Source organism: Salvelinus fontinalis, chromosome 7, assembly GCF_029448725.1.
Source record: "Salvelinus fontinalis isolate EN_2023a chromosome 7, ASM2944872v1, whole genome shotgun sequence".
Taxonomy (NCBI): domain Eukaryota; kingdom Metazoa; phylum Chordata; class Actinopteri; order Salmoniformes; family Salmonidae; genus Salvelinus; species Salvelinus fontinalis.
In genome coordinates, this window is record NC_074671.1 from 39,625,096 (window position 1) to 39,640,183 (window position 15,088).

Sequence of the window (15,088 nt, forward strand, 5' to 3'; positions counted from 1 at the left end):
CTGGTTAAATAAAGGTGAAATAAATAAATAAATTCCAAAAAACTTAATTTTGATTTTGGCAGAAATGTAATGTGGTATTGACTCAACCATGGATTGATGTTTCAGCATTGTCTCAATGAAGAGTTTGGCGTTCGACTATCCATGTGCAACATGCACGCACAATTACAAGCCTGCTAGAGGTAGCAGTAGGCGGGCAGATGAGTAATATCTACCGTCCTATATCTACCCTTAAGCAACAATGCAGTTTAATAAAAAATATATAAATGCAAATATAACAAAAAATTTAGGAGAAACAATAACATAACAGTAGAGAGGCTATATACAGGGGGTTCAGGTACAGAGTCAATGTGCGGGGGCACCGGTTAGTCAAGGTAATATGTACATGTAGGTAGAGGTAAAGTGACTATGCATGGATAATAAACAGAGAGTAGCAGCAGTGTAAAAATGTGGGGTGGGGACAATCAAATAGCCCGGTTAGCCATTTGATTAACTGTTCAAGAGCCTTATGGCTTGGGGGTAGAAGCTGTTAAGAAGTCTTTTAGACCTAGACTTGGCGCTCTGGTACCGCTTGCCGTGTAGTAGCAGAAACAACAGTCTATGACTAGTACTTGGCAATTTTTTGGGCCTTCCTCTGACACCGCCTGGTATAGAGGTCCTGCAATGCAGGAAGCTTGGCTCCAGTTATGTACTGGAGAGTACGCACTACCCTCTGTAGTGCCTTGCGGTCGGAGGACGAGCAGTTGCCATACCAGGCGATGATGCATCAGTCAGGATGCTCTCGATGGTGCAGCTGTAGAAAGTTTTGAGGATCTGAGGACCCATGCCAAATCTTTTCAGTCTCCTGAGGGGCAATAGGCATCGTCGTGCCCTCTTCACGACTGTCTTGGCGTGTTTGGAACATGATAGTTTGTTGATGATGTGGACACCAAGTGACTTGACGCTCTCAACCTGCTCCACTACAGCCCCGTTGATGAGAATGGGGGTGTGCTCGGTCCTCCTTTTTCTGTAGTCCACAATCATCTCCTTTGTCTTGATCACGTTGAGGGAAAGGTTGTTATCCTGGCACCACACTGCCAGGTCTCTGACCTCCTCCCTATAGGCTGTCTCATTGTTGTCAGTGATCAGGCCTACCACTATTGTAGTCTGCAAACTTTATGATGGTGTTGGAGTCGTGCTTGGCTACGTAGTCATGGGTGAACAGAGAGTACAGGAAGGGACTGAGCACACAACCCTGAGGGTCCCGTGTTGAGGATCAGTATGGCAGGAAGTCCAGAATCAGGTTGCAGAGGGAGGTGTTTTAGTCTCAGGGTCCTTGACTTAGTGATGAGCTTTGAGGGCACTATGGTGTTGAACGCTGAGCTGTAGTCAATGAATAGCATTCTCACGTAGGTGTTCCTTTTGTCCAGGTGGGAAACGGCAGTGTGGAGTGCAACAGAGATTGCTTCTGTGGATCTGTTGGGGCCGTATGCAAATTCAGTGATACTAGGGTTCCTGGGATAATGGTGTTGATGTGATCCATGACCAGCCTTTCAAAGCACTTCATGGCTACAGATGTGAGTGCTATGGGTCGGTAGTCATTTAGGCAGATTGCCTTGGTGTTCTTAGGCACAGGGACTAGGGATGCACGTAAATACGCGTGACATCAAAGGTACTGCTTCATCTGTTGCATTGTTTATGGGGGACGTAACATCTATTTTCACACATCAGGGGATCAACAAGAATGCCATAGCTCCATGGAACAGATATCCTGGAGTTACTGTATATCCCATTATGGGGGTTTTCATCACTGGTTATTTGGAAGTATCAAGATTGGGCGTTGGCAGTGCTTCTGCTGAGAGTTTCCTTTTACGAGGGTAGAGACTTTGTTTGTGCCGGAACTCTCAATTTCTAACAGGTATGAACACAGAAGTTAATCACACAGCTGACCAAATTATCCACGATTTTACTTGGTTAACTTCTACTTGGTACTCATCCCGGATCCGGGAGAACCCTCATCAGTAAAAAAGCTGACTAGCATAGCCTAGCATAGCGCCACAAGTAAATACTAGCATCTAAATATCATGAAATCACAAGTCCAAGACACCAGAGGAAAGATACACATCTTGTGAATCCAGCCATCATTTCCGATTTTTAAAATGTTTTACAGCGAAAACACAATATGTATTTCTATTAGCTAACCATGATAGCAAAAGACTCAACCGCATATTTTCACCATTTTTTTACCGCATAGGTAGCTATCACAAATTCGACCAAATAAAGATATAAATAGTCACTAACCAAGAAACAACTTCATCAGATAACAGTCTGATAACATATTTATTGTATAGCATATGTTTTGTTCGAAATGTGCATATTTCAGGTATAAATCATAGTTTTACATTGCAGCCACCATCACCAATCTCACCAAAGCAGCTAGAATAACTAGAGACCAACCTGAAATACCTAAATACTCATTATAAAACATTTATGAAAAATACATGGTGTACAGCAAATGAAAGACAAACATCTTGTGAATCCAGACAATATTTCAGATTTTTTAAGTGTTTTACAGCGAAAACACAACATAGCATTATATTAACTTACTACAATAGCCTACCACACAACCACATTCATTCAAGGCAACGTTAGCAATAGCGAATAAACCAGCAAAATATATCAATTTTTTCACTAACCTTCTCAAACTTCATCAGATGACAGTCCTATAACATCATATTACACAATACATATATGGTTTGTTCGAAAATATGTGAATACGTGAATACGTAGTGAAAATGCAGAAATATTGTCCGGAGAAATCTTGGAGAGGCACCTAATCTAATCAAATAACTAATCATAAACTTTACTAAAAAATACATGTTGGACAGCAAATTAAAGATACACTAGTTCTTAATGCAACCACTGTGTTAGATTTTTTAAAATAACTTTAGTACGACATACAGCTTACGTTATAGCGAGACAGTGCCCAAAATCAGGGCGGAATATACGTCTAAACATTTTCGACAGAAATACAAAATAACATCATAAATGGTTCCTACTATTTGATGAGCTTCCATCAGAATCTTGTACAAGTTGTCCTTTGTCCAGAATAATCGTTGTCCGGTTGTAGAATGTCGTCTTCATCTGTCGAATTAGCTAACAAAGCTGGCCATGCGGCACAGAAGTGTCCAACTCACCATAACGCATAACAAAGAAAATACCGAAAATCGCAATAAACTGATATAAGTTGGTTTAAAATAACTAGTTTATGTTTTTAACATATATATCAAATAAAATCAGAGCCGGATATATCTAACGTCTATAACGAAAGCTTTTCAGAACGCAATCCTGAGGTCCCTCTCGCGCCAAGCTGAACGGTGAAAAGACTAGACCCACCGTTCCAAGAGGTCTTGTTCGGCCTCATATAGAGCTATACACCCCATTCCACCTCTCACTGCCTGGAGATTCACCATTGAAAAGTGTTTCTTGATGGGATACTACAGGATTTTGGCAATGAGGCCCTTTATCTACTTCCCCAGAGTCAGGTGAACTCAAGAATACAATTTTTATGTCACTAAATAGCATTGACTCGCAAAATTACCTCCAACTTCCTTCTTTCTGGACACAAAAATGGTATCCACAAGTTCATCGGTCTCTAGAGAAGTAGATAAAGGGCTTCATTGCCAAACTCCATAAGTATCCCTTTAATAGAAGACTAAGTTCAAACTGTGTCTGGGAAACTGACCGTCTGTGTACATAAACCGATCCGCAATCCCTGAAAATATGAACTGTAGTATAGAGAAAAAAATTAAACAAAGCATAAGTCTGATAAGATTCATATTATATATAAAAAAAAAAAAAACATTCATACAGAAATAACAGTTTTGCAAAACGATTTCAAATATAAATTGTCAGAGCAAAAATAATCTTACATTGTTTTTTTTGTGTCTTTATTTATTACAAACATTCTGTAGGGAACAAGGGGAGCTGTGTGTGTGGAGGAGATAGACATATAGAGAATGACACCCTATTCCCTGTATAGTGCAATACCTTTGGACAGAGCCCTATGATCCCTGGTCAGTAGTACACTAATCGGAAAACGGAAAACGGAAACTGTTGGTTAAGACTCAAACAAATGAGGTTTGATTACCACCTGAATGATATTGGTGGTTCTGTTACAAAGACAGAATGTTCTACTTCTATTCCTTGCCCCAAAAAAAAGCATTACCGTTGCTGGCATTGTAATGTTTGTGCTAATCCTCTGTACTAAAATACAAAGCATTTGGAAAATATTCAGATCCCACGACTTTGTCCACATTTTGTTACAGCCTTCATTTTTTTTATTTTACCCTCATCAATCTACACACAATACCTCAATGACAAGGCAAAAACAGGTTTAGAAATGTTTACCTATTATACATAATACAAAACTGAAATATCACATTTACATAAGTATTCAGACTCTTTACTCAGTACTTTAAGGCACCTTTGGCAGTGATTACAGCCTCAAGCCTTCTTGGGTATGAGGGTACAAGCTTGGCACACCTGTATTTGAAGAGTTTGCCTCAAGGATCTCTCTGTACTTTGCTCCGTTCATCTTTGCCTCTATCCTGACTAGTCTCCCAGTCCCTGCTGCTGAAAAACATCCCCACAGCATGATGCTGCCACAGCCATGCTTCACCGTACAGATAGTGCCAGGTTTCCTCCAGACGAGACACTTGGCATTCAGTCCAAAGAGTTCAATCGCAGTTTCATCAGACAAGAGAATTCTGTTTCTCATGGTCCGAGTCTTTAGGTGCCTTTTGGCAAACTCCAAGTAGGCTGTCATATGCCTATTACTGAGGAGTGCAATCCATCTGGCCACTACCATAAAGGCCTGATTGGTGGAGTGCTACAGAGATGGTTGTCCTTCTGAAGTGTCTGCCATCTCCCCAGAGGAACTCTGGAGCTCTGTCAAAGTGACCATCAGGTTATTGGTCACCTCCCTGACCAAGGCCCTCCTCCCTCATTTGCGCAGTTTGATTTTTATCCATTTTAGGATCAAGGCTATAACCTAACAGAAGTTGGAAAAAGTCAAGGTGTCTGAAAACTTTGAATGTACTGAAAATATTGTGGCCCTGCTTCACTGATCTTGCTGTAACATCAAATTCCTTTTCACCCACAGCATGGCATGTAAATGATATTGAATAGAATAAGTCCATGTACTTTGTTATACTTCAATTTTTAATCCTTGAGTCTAGCCTTAGACATTTAATGACACATGATACAATAAATTATCCTTTAACATTATTATTTCAGTCCCTTACCCTGCAAAAATATCATAGTCTCTAAATTCCCCACCCATTAACATCCTATTGTACTGTTAATACACAGGGCAAATAACATTGACGAAAGATGTCACATTTTTCCATGTGTGTACATAAACAAATCAGTTTCGAATGGGGAGAGATGGATTGATCTTTTACATTTTCTACAGAATCTTGTTCACCATTGGTTTTGATAACACTTTAGCTGCATGGACTAAAACAAATGAATGCCCAAATGGGTCAAAAGCAAACTCCCAGAAACAGCAGTTAACAGATTCTATGCCAGCAAAACATTTAATTAGAAATGCAATACAAGGCCTGTCCAACTAGAGCTTGATAATTACAATAAATCTTTAGGGTTTTTCCTTGGCTTGGTTGGAGGGGGAGGATATTGGTCTACAGTGAGACTGGGCCCTGAGTTCCCTACAAACCCAAAGCCCAGACATTGTTGAACACAGCTGCAGCCCTATCACTTTCCCTTCAAGTTAACCTTGTCTTTACACAAACCAAAAGCTCCATGACCTAGTGGTAGGGTGCATCTGAAAGGGCACCCTATTCCATATAGCGCACTACTTTTGACCACCATACATAGGGGTCTGGTTGAAAATAGTGCCCTATAAAAGGGAACAAGGTGCCATCTCGGACTTAGCCCTATAGTCTCATCAGGTTGTTTTGTACCGTCGAGCTACATTTTTACACAAAAACCAAATGTGGAACGACATACAGTACATTTGTTTAATAATACATTGTTTAAAGTGCTCTACTTGATGACTTGAAGACACCCATTAATTCCATTTACATGGGTTTTGATCTGATTCAACTGAATGTACTATATAGACAGGTTATAGCAAAACAAAAGCACCCTGATGATCTAATAGAGGATCTTTACTCTGCATGTCATAAACACTTTATTCACAAATCTACATATGGGCTAATAGGCCTAGCTGTCTCTGAATACAAGGAACGGTGCAAGTAAGTTCATGTGAAATTGTGCCTTAATAAATCTTTTCAAATCACCCATAAAACGTGACCCCCACCAGGAGAAAACCAAACCACAAGTCTAGGTCACTTACACAATGCACTGTTAATTAAATTAAATGGTGTCTTATCAGGGTGAAAATGGAATATACAAAATCGAATTCAAGAGTCCTAAAGGCATAGAGGAGTGAAAAAATAGCTTCATGAATGATTCAGTTAATTAGGCAATAGTGATTTCTCCAACCAAAAAAAGTACTGAATACAAAAAAAACCAAAAAACTTTATGTACAATATTGTAACATTTAACTGTTGGTATTTAGCTGCACTTTGATAGAATTCTATTTGCAGTCCTGATTACAGAATAACAGGAAAAGCAAATAACCTCCAGAACCATGCAACACCTGTCTATGATACTGAAGTTATAGTATAGTTCGTTGTGTTCTAACTTCTAAGCACATTAGCTGTGTTATAAAAAAACAAGCCATGTACATATTGCACATTTAATAGCTGCACCAAACACTAGAAAAAGCTCACATTGTGGACTTCCTGCCCTGGCCTCTGCTAACTGGAGGGGATACAACATCACCCCCTACCACAACCCCTCAAGACTTCTGGCAAAAACATTTAAAAAAAATAATTAACTCAATCTCGCTGCTGCTTGACAGGCAGGTAGACACTTTCCTCACGACCACAAGGAAACAGAACTTGTTCCCTGATACCATTCAGTCCACAGAAGCAACGGTACCATACGACCTTTGCCTCCCCCTCTTTGCACACTGGCAAGGCAACCCAGTCAGATATTCGCAGTCCACACATGCTTACCTTAGAAAGTTTGTGAAGTACCAGTGTATCGGTTGTCCAGGAGACAGTTGCGCCACCTCAATACATCACGCACCAACCACACATTAAAAAAAGAAATTAATGCATTGTGTCTTAATTTCTCTTTCCCATTCCCTCAATTAAATTGTCTGCTTCCTTCCATACATAATTTTGTCATTACTTTTCTCCAAGGGGTTCGTCCATCCCGGAAGCACTGGGTATGGTGCAAAATGGCAGGCTTTGGCTTGAACACACTCCCCTAGCATCAGTCCTCTGAAGGGCAGATCAACCATGAGACTGGTTATGAGACGACATTCCCCTTTGCTGCGTTAGTTCGTTCCGCTAAATGGCTTATATGGCTCCGCGACGCTCAGAGGTGTCTCTTCATGTGGAGGGCAAGGTGATCGGACCTGGAGAAACACCTGGAGGCAAACCGAGAGATGGAAAGTGTGAACTGGAGTGTACCACTACAAAAAAAAATACTGAATATGTCTAGGATACAAGTACAGATCCCAAATGAACATTACAGGCTGGCAATATAATTACATATTTTAAGGATTGAATTACACATTTGACTAAGCATTTTCAGGAAGCACTTGTTAACAATGCAATGCTATTCACATCAATGAATGAACAGACATACTAACAACTCGCACTTGAGGAAATGGTATCAAGAGGGTTTGTGTAAACACTCAGGTGGTCTCAATTGTAGATAGCATAGTGATGGAGCTTACCTTTCACAGTGACTGCATTTAAATGGCTTGGCCCCAGTGTGCTTCCTGAAGTGTCTGGTTAGCTCATCACTCCGTGCAAATCGCCACTCACAGCCCTTCCATGAACACTTGTATGGTTTTTCACCTATGAAATAAACAAAAATAACATGACCTGTGAAATTAATGCAATATTGAACAATCCATTTTTAACCTCCAGTCAATGTGGAACATGCTGTGTGCTAAGCTAAGGTAAATTGTCATCGTTCCTTCTGGTCAATGACCTATGGTAGTAAAGAGAATGGAAATGACATGGCGGTAATCACTTGACAGCTACACAACTTGACTCAGACACCACAATAAATCTAGCCTAATTCCAATGAACCTGTTACCCAACTCAAAAACATGTTAGGACCAAAGAAAGTCCTCTTATCCGTTGGACGTAATTGCAGTCTTAAAGAGTCAGAGCTCGTAGAGAAACCACACATGTAATTTCACACAGCTAATCAAAAATAGGGAATGGTCAGTCTCCCCTTTCCAATGCTGAAACGAAATCTGTTTTGAAGAACCATAGCTAATGGCTGTATCCAAAATGGCACTATTACCTATACCTACAGTGCATTCGGAAAGTATCCAGAACCCTTGACTTTCTCCACATTGTTACGTTACAGCCTTTTCTAAAAAAAATTATGAAATGTTTTTCCTCAATCTACACACCATACCCAATCATGACAAAGCCGAAAAAATGTGTACTATGACAAAGCGAAAATGTTCCACATTTATACAAAAAAAATGTGACTGAAATACCTTTACATAGGTAAACAGACCCTTCACTATGAGACTCGAAATTGATCTCAGGTGCATCCTGTTTCCACTGATTATCCTTGAGATGTTTCTACAACTTGGAGTCCACATGTGGTAAATTCAATTGATTGGACATGATTTAGAAAGGCACACACACATCTATATAAAAGGCCCCACCGTTGACAGTGCATGTCAGAGCAAACACAAAGCCATGAGGTGGAAGGAATTGTGTTGAGGCACAGATCTGGGGAAGGGTACCAAAACATGTCTGCAGCATTGAAGGTCCCCAAGAACACAATGGCCTCCATCATTCTTAAATGGGAGAAGTTTGGAACCACCAAAACTCTACCTAGAGCTGGCCGTCCAGCCAAACTGAGCAATCGGGGGAGAAGGGCCTTGGTCAAGGAGGGGACCAAGAACCCGATGGTCACTCTGACAGAGCTCCAGAGTTCCTCTGTAGAGATGGGAGAAACTTCAGAAGGACAACCATCTCTGCAGAACGCCACCAATCAGGCCTTTGTGGTAGAGTGACCAGATGGAAGTCACTCCTCAGTTAAAGGCACATGACCGCCCACTTGGAGTTTGCCAAAAGGCACCTAAAGACTCTCAGACCATGAGAAACAGTGTATATAGTGCACTACTACCCATAGGGCTCTGGTCAAGGTAGTGCACTATAAAAAGGGAATGGGGTGCCATTTGGGACGTAAACCAAGTCTATTCCATCCCCATGTGCACTGTGGCTGCCTTTCAGTGTGACCGTCTCCCCTTCCCCTCAGCATTCAGACACATTCAAGGTAGATTAGGTCACAGTCATGTGTGGCTAATATTCTGAGTAACCGCACCTTGGCACTCTGACTGCATGAGGACTCGCAATGAACTGGATCTGTAACTGATTACATTACACTACAAACAAGACAGACAATACCATTTGGTGAAATAAAGAATAGCAATTTCTTGCAGTTAAATTACATATGACTTGTGTGTAACAGTAATGAAGGCAAGCTAGTCATGGCTCTTAACAGCATCATGCCAGAAACGCTAGACCCCCTCCAATTTGCATACCGCCCAAACAGATCCACAGATGACGCAATCTCAAGCGCACTCCACGCTGCCCTTTCCCACCTGGACAAAAGCAACACCTGCGTGAGAATGCTGTTCATTGACTACAGCTCAGCATTCAACACCTTAGTACCCACAAGGTGCATCACTAAGCTAAGGACTAAACACCTCTCTGCAACTGGATCCTGGACTACCTGACAGCCTCCAAGGGTTGGCAACAACACATCTTAAATACTGGGGCCCCTCAGGGGTGCATGCTTAGTCCCCCTCCTGTACGCTCTGTTCACCCACGACTGCGTGGCCAAGCATGACTCCAACACCATTATTAAGTTCTGACAACAGGTAGGCCTGATAACAATGAGACAGCCTATTGGGAGAAGGTCAGAGACCTGGCAGTGTGGTGCCAGGATAACAACCTCTCCCTCAACATGTTCAAGACAAAGGAGATGATTGTGGACAAAAAAAAAAAGGGAGGACCCAAAAAAGGAGGACCCAGCACGCCCCCATTCTCATCGATGGGACTGTAGCGGAGCAGGTTGAGAGCTTCATTTGGTGTCCACATCACCAAATGATCAAGGTCCAAACACACCAAGACCAACCCCCCCCCCAATCCCCCCCCCCCCTCAGGACACTGAAAAGATTTGGCATGGGTCCCCAGATACTCAAAAAGTTCTACAGCTGCACCATTGAGAGCATCCTGACCGGTTGCATCACCGCCTGGTATGGCAACTGATCGGCATCTGACCGCAAGGCACTACAGAGGGTAGTGCGTACAGCCCAGTACATCACTGTGGCCAAGCTTCCTGACATCCAGGACCTATATACTTGGTAGTATCAGAGGAATGCCCCCCCAAAAATTGTCCAAGACTCCAGTCACCCAAGTCTCCTCTCTGATACGGCAAGCGCTACCAGAGCGCAAAGTCCAGGACCAAAAGGCTCCTTAACAGCTTCTACCCCCACCTGAACTATTTACATTGACACCACCCACCCCCCCCTTTTACACTGCTGCTACTCACTGTTCATAATCTATGCATAATCACTTTACAAAGACCTCAACTACCCTGTACCCCAACACATTGACTCGGTATCGGTACCCCCTGTACAAAGCCTCGTTATTGTTATGCAATTTTCTTGTTACATTTATTTATTTTTACATTCGTTTATTTAGGAAATATTTTCTTTACTCCATTTCAAGAAACACATTTTTGGTTAAGGGGCTAGTAAGTAAGCATTTCACGGTAAAGTCTACCTACACCTGTCGTATTCGGCACATTAGAAAATTAACATTTAAATTGAAGTGAGGAAGCTTTGTGCCATCAATGTCACTTTGGCCACAGGTTGTGTTCCCCCCCAAGGTTATGCAATGCAATGTAAACACCAAAGCCAGAGGCCTCCGTTGTGATAGCATAGGGAAATGTGTGTTTCACAACCTGTATGAGTGCGCTGGTGTGCTTTTAAGTGCGAACTCTTTGTGTAAACCTTGCGGCATCCGTTGAAGTGACACCTGTGCACCCGTCTCCTCCCATCCGGTGACGGATCTCCACTGACCAGCCTAGTCTTTCCCGAGTTCTTCCCGATGCCGCCTGTCCGCATTTCTACCGGCAAGTGCAATTCCGTGTGTATGCTTCTCCAGCCTTGTGAGATGCTGGGTTCCGAGCTGACCTCTGGGGAGGATGGTGGAGTGCTAATGATACAAGCGCTAAAAGGTCCAGAACAGGCCAGAACCGAACCCAGAGGGTTTGAGGTAAAGCTGTGTGCTTGCGTGAGCTCCCAAGAACTGTCTGACGCGTCGCTGTTGGCGTCAGAGTTAACACTTTTGGTTTCCAAGATTGGGCTATCCTGATTGTCCTCTTTGACCAGAGGGATCTTTGAGTCGAAGTCAATCGCTTCATCCCCACACGCCAGGATCACCTTACTCCACGGGTCATGCTCCTGCGTCTTGAACTTGATATTGGACGTTGAGACGCAAGGCTCGCTCTGTAGATACCGTTCCAACTCCAAGCATGTCTGGTTGAGGAACAAACAAAAACACATGATTAGAATGCATTAATAGTAAAGATCACAAGGTGCATTGCATTTCAGACAGCTACCAGACCACCAACAAAAGTAGTAGTAGCAACAGCATTGACGCTTTATGACATCATAGTTGTGCTACGTGTTTCTTTTGGTTCACAGTGCAGAACAGCTGTGTAAACCACAGCCTCACATTCAAATGTCAAATCAGCTCTTCTTGACCATCACATATCCTAAGTAGCATGTACATGTGGAGGAACAGTTAATATACACATTCTCAGTTCTGTGGTGCAATGAATGACTCAGAGCATATTTAGTGTCACTTTAAGGAAGCCACTGAACTTCCTGCTTCCCAAGACTCATTCAGTTGACATGACGCATTGCATGCATCGTCCTTCCCCCCAGAATGCAGTCATTCAGTTCTCCATTCGTTACAAAAAATATATTCAGATTTGATCCTAGATCTTGAAGATGCATTAAAAGCAGGGTCATATCTGCTTGGAGGTATAGCAGGATGTAGGTTTGACAACAGCTGAAAAAAATAAAATCGGCCTTAGGCAAAGGGCATAACTACCCCTTCCACAATCTTAGCCAATCATGTCAAGTTACTCATGTGCACATGAATTGGTCACTGCTGCCATTTGATACAGTTTGGATAGAAGCATACTGATATACACTGATCGACATGCAAATGTATTGTTTCAGTAGTGTTTCAGAGGAATAAACCTTATGGTCAGTATTATTGAGTGAGAGATCAGACTATGGTTTTAATTTATAATTAAAATACCCTTTCCATTTATTTTTGTAAAAATAAGTTATACTAAAATTAATGATAGTCCAGTCCTGTCAATACTGTATTAAAAAAATAGATAACACATAGGATGTGTGTTTTTTCATTTGTAGCATTGTGTGGCGATTTCAATCTATCCACGTCGCAGAGATCAGCACAGCAGGGCTGCTGGCAAATGTATGGCGAGATGGCATTTGCAACAGCACTTGATTTAGTTCAATAAAAAATGTACACAAAAGCATTGTAAACAGGGAGAAAGTACCTGTTGTTTAGACTGATTTCCCTAATGATTTGTCAATGTGTGCACATTTAATCTGTGCTTCAGTCTGAACTATAGCCTACTGATAACCACAGCTTTAGGTACCCTAGAGAAGCCTATATGCTCTGATCCCCTCTGGCCAGGGGAAAGGAAGTGGTAAGATCATGCATTTATAGCGTAAAATAAGCCCATTTATTTGTGTTAATAGAACATTTGAATGTGATAAAATGTGGTTTATATGTCAAACTTCGGGTGGCTCAGCTACCTAGGCATTTTTCAAATTTATTGACTGGAATAATTTAATGACTGGAATTAATCAATCAACACTACTGATGACATACTATGTGAGTAACTTTCGATAGCAACCGCAGGCTAGCTAGATTGCCATAAATGTTATGCTTCTCAACCTGTCCCCAAATTAATATATTTGGTTGAGAGTTCCTTTTGATATTTCAACCTCCGTGCCCTCGTTGCGTCTGGTGTGGGTGGACACAATCAACGTAAGCGTGATGGCGCACACGTGCGGTCTCGTCAGCATGTTAGGAAACTACTTGCATCAATTTCAATCACATAAGATTCAAATTGGGGTCAGTTATGCAAGACTATTGGTGTAAATTGTATACATTTTCAAAATTAAATGAAAACATTTTAGGCTGGCTATAATCTGGTTAGGCTACTTTGCAGCAACAAAAACATCCACTAACTAACGAGGTCAGTTCCGCAGCATTTTGACTGACAACTGACATCTCCATTAGGCTACTTGAACCAAATAATTGCTTTCGAGTTCATGTCTGAGATTCATAAAGGCTTGCACATGCAACAACTTAAAGAAAATACCAAACCACTAGGCTACGCTACCAGATACTAACGTTAGTCACAACCCATTAATTGCAATGCAAACTCCCGAGAGGTCAAACATTGCAACACTGAACAAGACTTGTGCCATACATTGATTGGTAGCAATGGTCTCATGCGAATCAACAAGCTGTATAGAACGCCATATCTTTTGCATCTGTGGCTAACTGGTGATGCTGGTTGGGCCTCCATTCAGAGATGCCCATATAAATAAGAACTAGACTATGCTTGGTTATTTTCCACATGTTCTAGACAAGAGCATGGTTTCCCAACGCGGTCCTGGGGCTTCCGCTGTTGGGTTTTGCCCTAGCGCTACACAGCTGATTCAAATAATCAAAACTTGCTAAAGAGTTAGTTATTTGAATCAGCGGTGTACCTGGGCAAATACCAAAACGTACACAGGGGCCCAATACCGATGGGAAACCGTTTTCTAGGGCTTTCACGCAAGCTGAGAGTTCAAATTTGACACATCCATATGGACACGGGCATCTGCATGTTCACACTACTGACAAGTTGACAAAAATATACATTTAGTGTAAAACTGAAGAAAAAACGTAATGCATTGGCCAACCGTTTGACCCCAGACAAATAGAGGACATTTGAATACAGTGAAAGTGCTTTCATAAGATACATTGTATCAATTAATTTATCATTTAAGTACTGTAGTACTCTACTGCCATGCCACAGTAACATCCAATCAAAAAACACAACTGATTGGTCAGAGCTGTTAATTTCAGTTAAATCAATAGTTTGAAATTATAATAAATAATGTTAGGCTACCTGCTGCCAATATTCCTCCAGTGATGGTAAGGCTGAAAAGTAGCCCGTGTCGTGTACAATCTGAAGTTCGTGAAATATGCTGCACATTGGTAGAACATCCATTTGAAATCCGAAATGTGGGCTAAAAAGCTGCGCTTCAACAAGATCAATATGTTAAAAATGTTGGTCAATCTCGAACAGGCAAGTTTCACTTGGACATATAAAGTGCACTGCAGTTAAACGTTGTTTCTCTGCCCCGTTAACAGACGACTGTTCCTCGCTGGTGTTGAAGTTACACTATTTACAAGCGCTGAACTAAACGCGAAGCCAGTAACATGTAACTTCCGTATTCAAACCTAGCAATTTACCCAACACCTCGTGACAGCGTTATTTTTGGAACGTTAACCAATGGAACTCCAATCAGTTTGCCCGAGCGTATATGCTCAAATTCGTTTTGCATGGCACGATGCCCCGGGTGAGCGGAGCTTGCTATTTTAGACCATTACATCGGTCCTTAAATTTAATCTCCATTAGACCGGGCCACCGGGCCATGCAAAACGAACTCCAACTAAAATATCACATCCAATCATAATAGTCTCCTGACATAATTTGGTCCTGTCAAATGTGATTGTTGAATTTGACTCATAGATCCTTTACATTCATTGGACAGCTATTTTTAGAAGCATGTGCGTGTGCGTGTGATATTGCTTACGCTCTTCGGGTGTCAGTGAGTTGCGCCTCTGCACTTTTCGCCACAGAG

General features: G+C 41.7%; 1 protein-coding gene across 2 annotated transcripts; it reads right to left on the reverse strand.

Moving 5' to 3' along the window:
* Nucleotides 1-5,500: 5,500 nt before the first annotated feature.
* Nucleotides 5,501-14,687, reverse strand: LOC129859471 (Krueppel-like factor 6). Of its 2 annotated transcripts, none has more exons than XR_008760169.1 (4): nucleotides 14,350-14,687; nucleotides 11,132-11,659; nucleotides 7,814-7,937; nucleotides 5,501-7,501 (listed from the first exon to the last, which is right to left on the reverse strand). XR_008760169.1 is itself a non-coding variant. In XM_055929303.1 (4 exons), exons 1-4 carry the CDS (start codon nucleotides 14,449-14,451, stop codon nucleotides 7,450-7,452), a joined length of 855 nt encoding a protein of 284 aa, XP_055785278.1. In that variant the 5' UTR covers nucleotides 14,452-14,687; the 3' UTR covers nucleotides 5,501-7,449. The 2 variants fall into 2 exon arrangements, 1 of the variants encoding a protein (XP_055785278.1); XM_055929303.1 differs by having other exon boundaries at nucleotides 11,083-11,659.
* Nucleotides 14,688-15,088: the final 401 nt, after the last annotated feature.

What these genes read in the sequence shown, in the direction of transcription:
- LOC129859471 (XM_055929303.1), bottom strand. Translation starts at nt 14,451, where the DNA reads ATGGATGTTCTACCAATGTGCAGCATATTTCACGAACTTCAGATTGTA. An exon ending in TGGAGGAATATTGGCAGCAG is followed by an intron (nt 11,660 to 14,349) that starts GTAGCCTAACAT and finishes TTCCTCAACCAG; the next exon opens with ACATGCTTGGAGTTGGAACG. An exon ending in ACACCAGCGCACTCATACAG is followed by an intron (nt 7,938 to 11,082) that starts GTTGTGAAACAC and finishes TTTATTTCATAG; the next exon opens with GTGAAAAACCATACAAGTGT.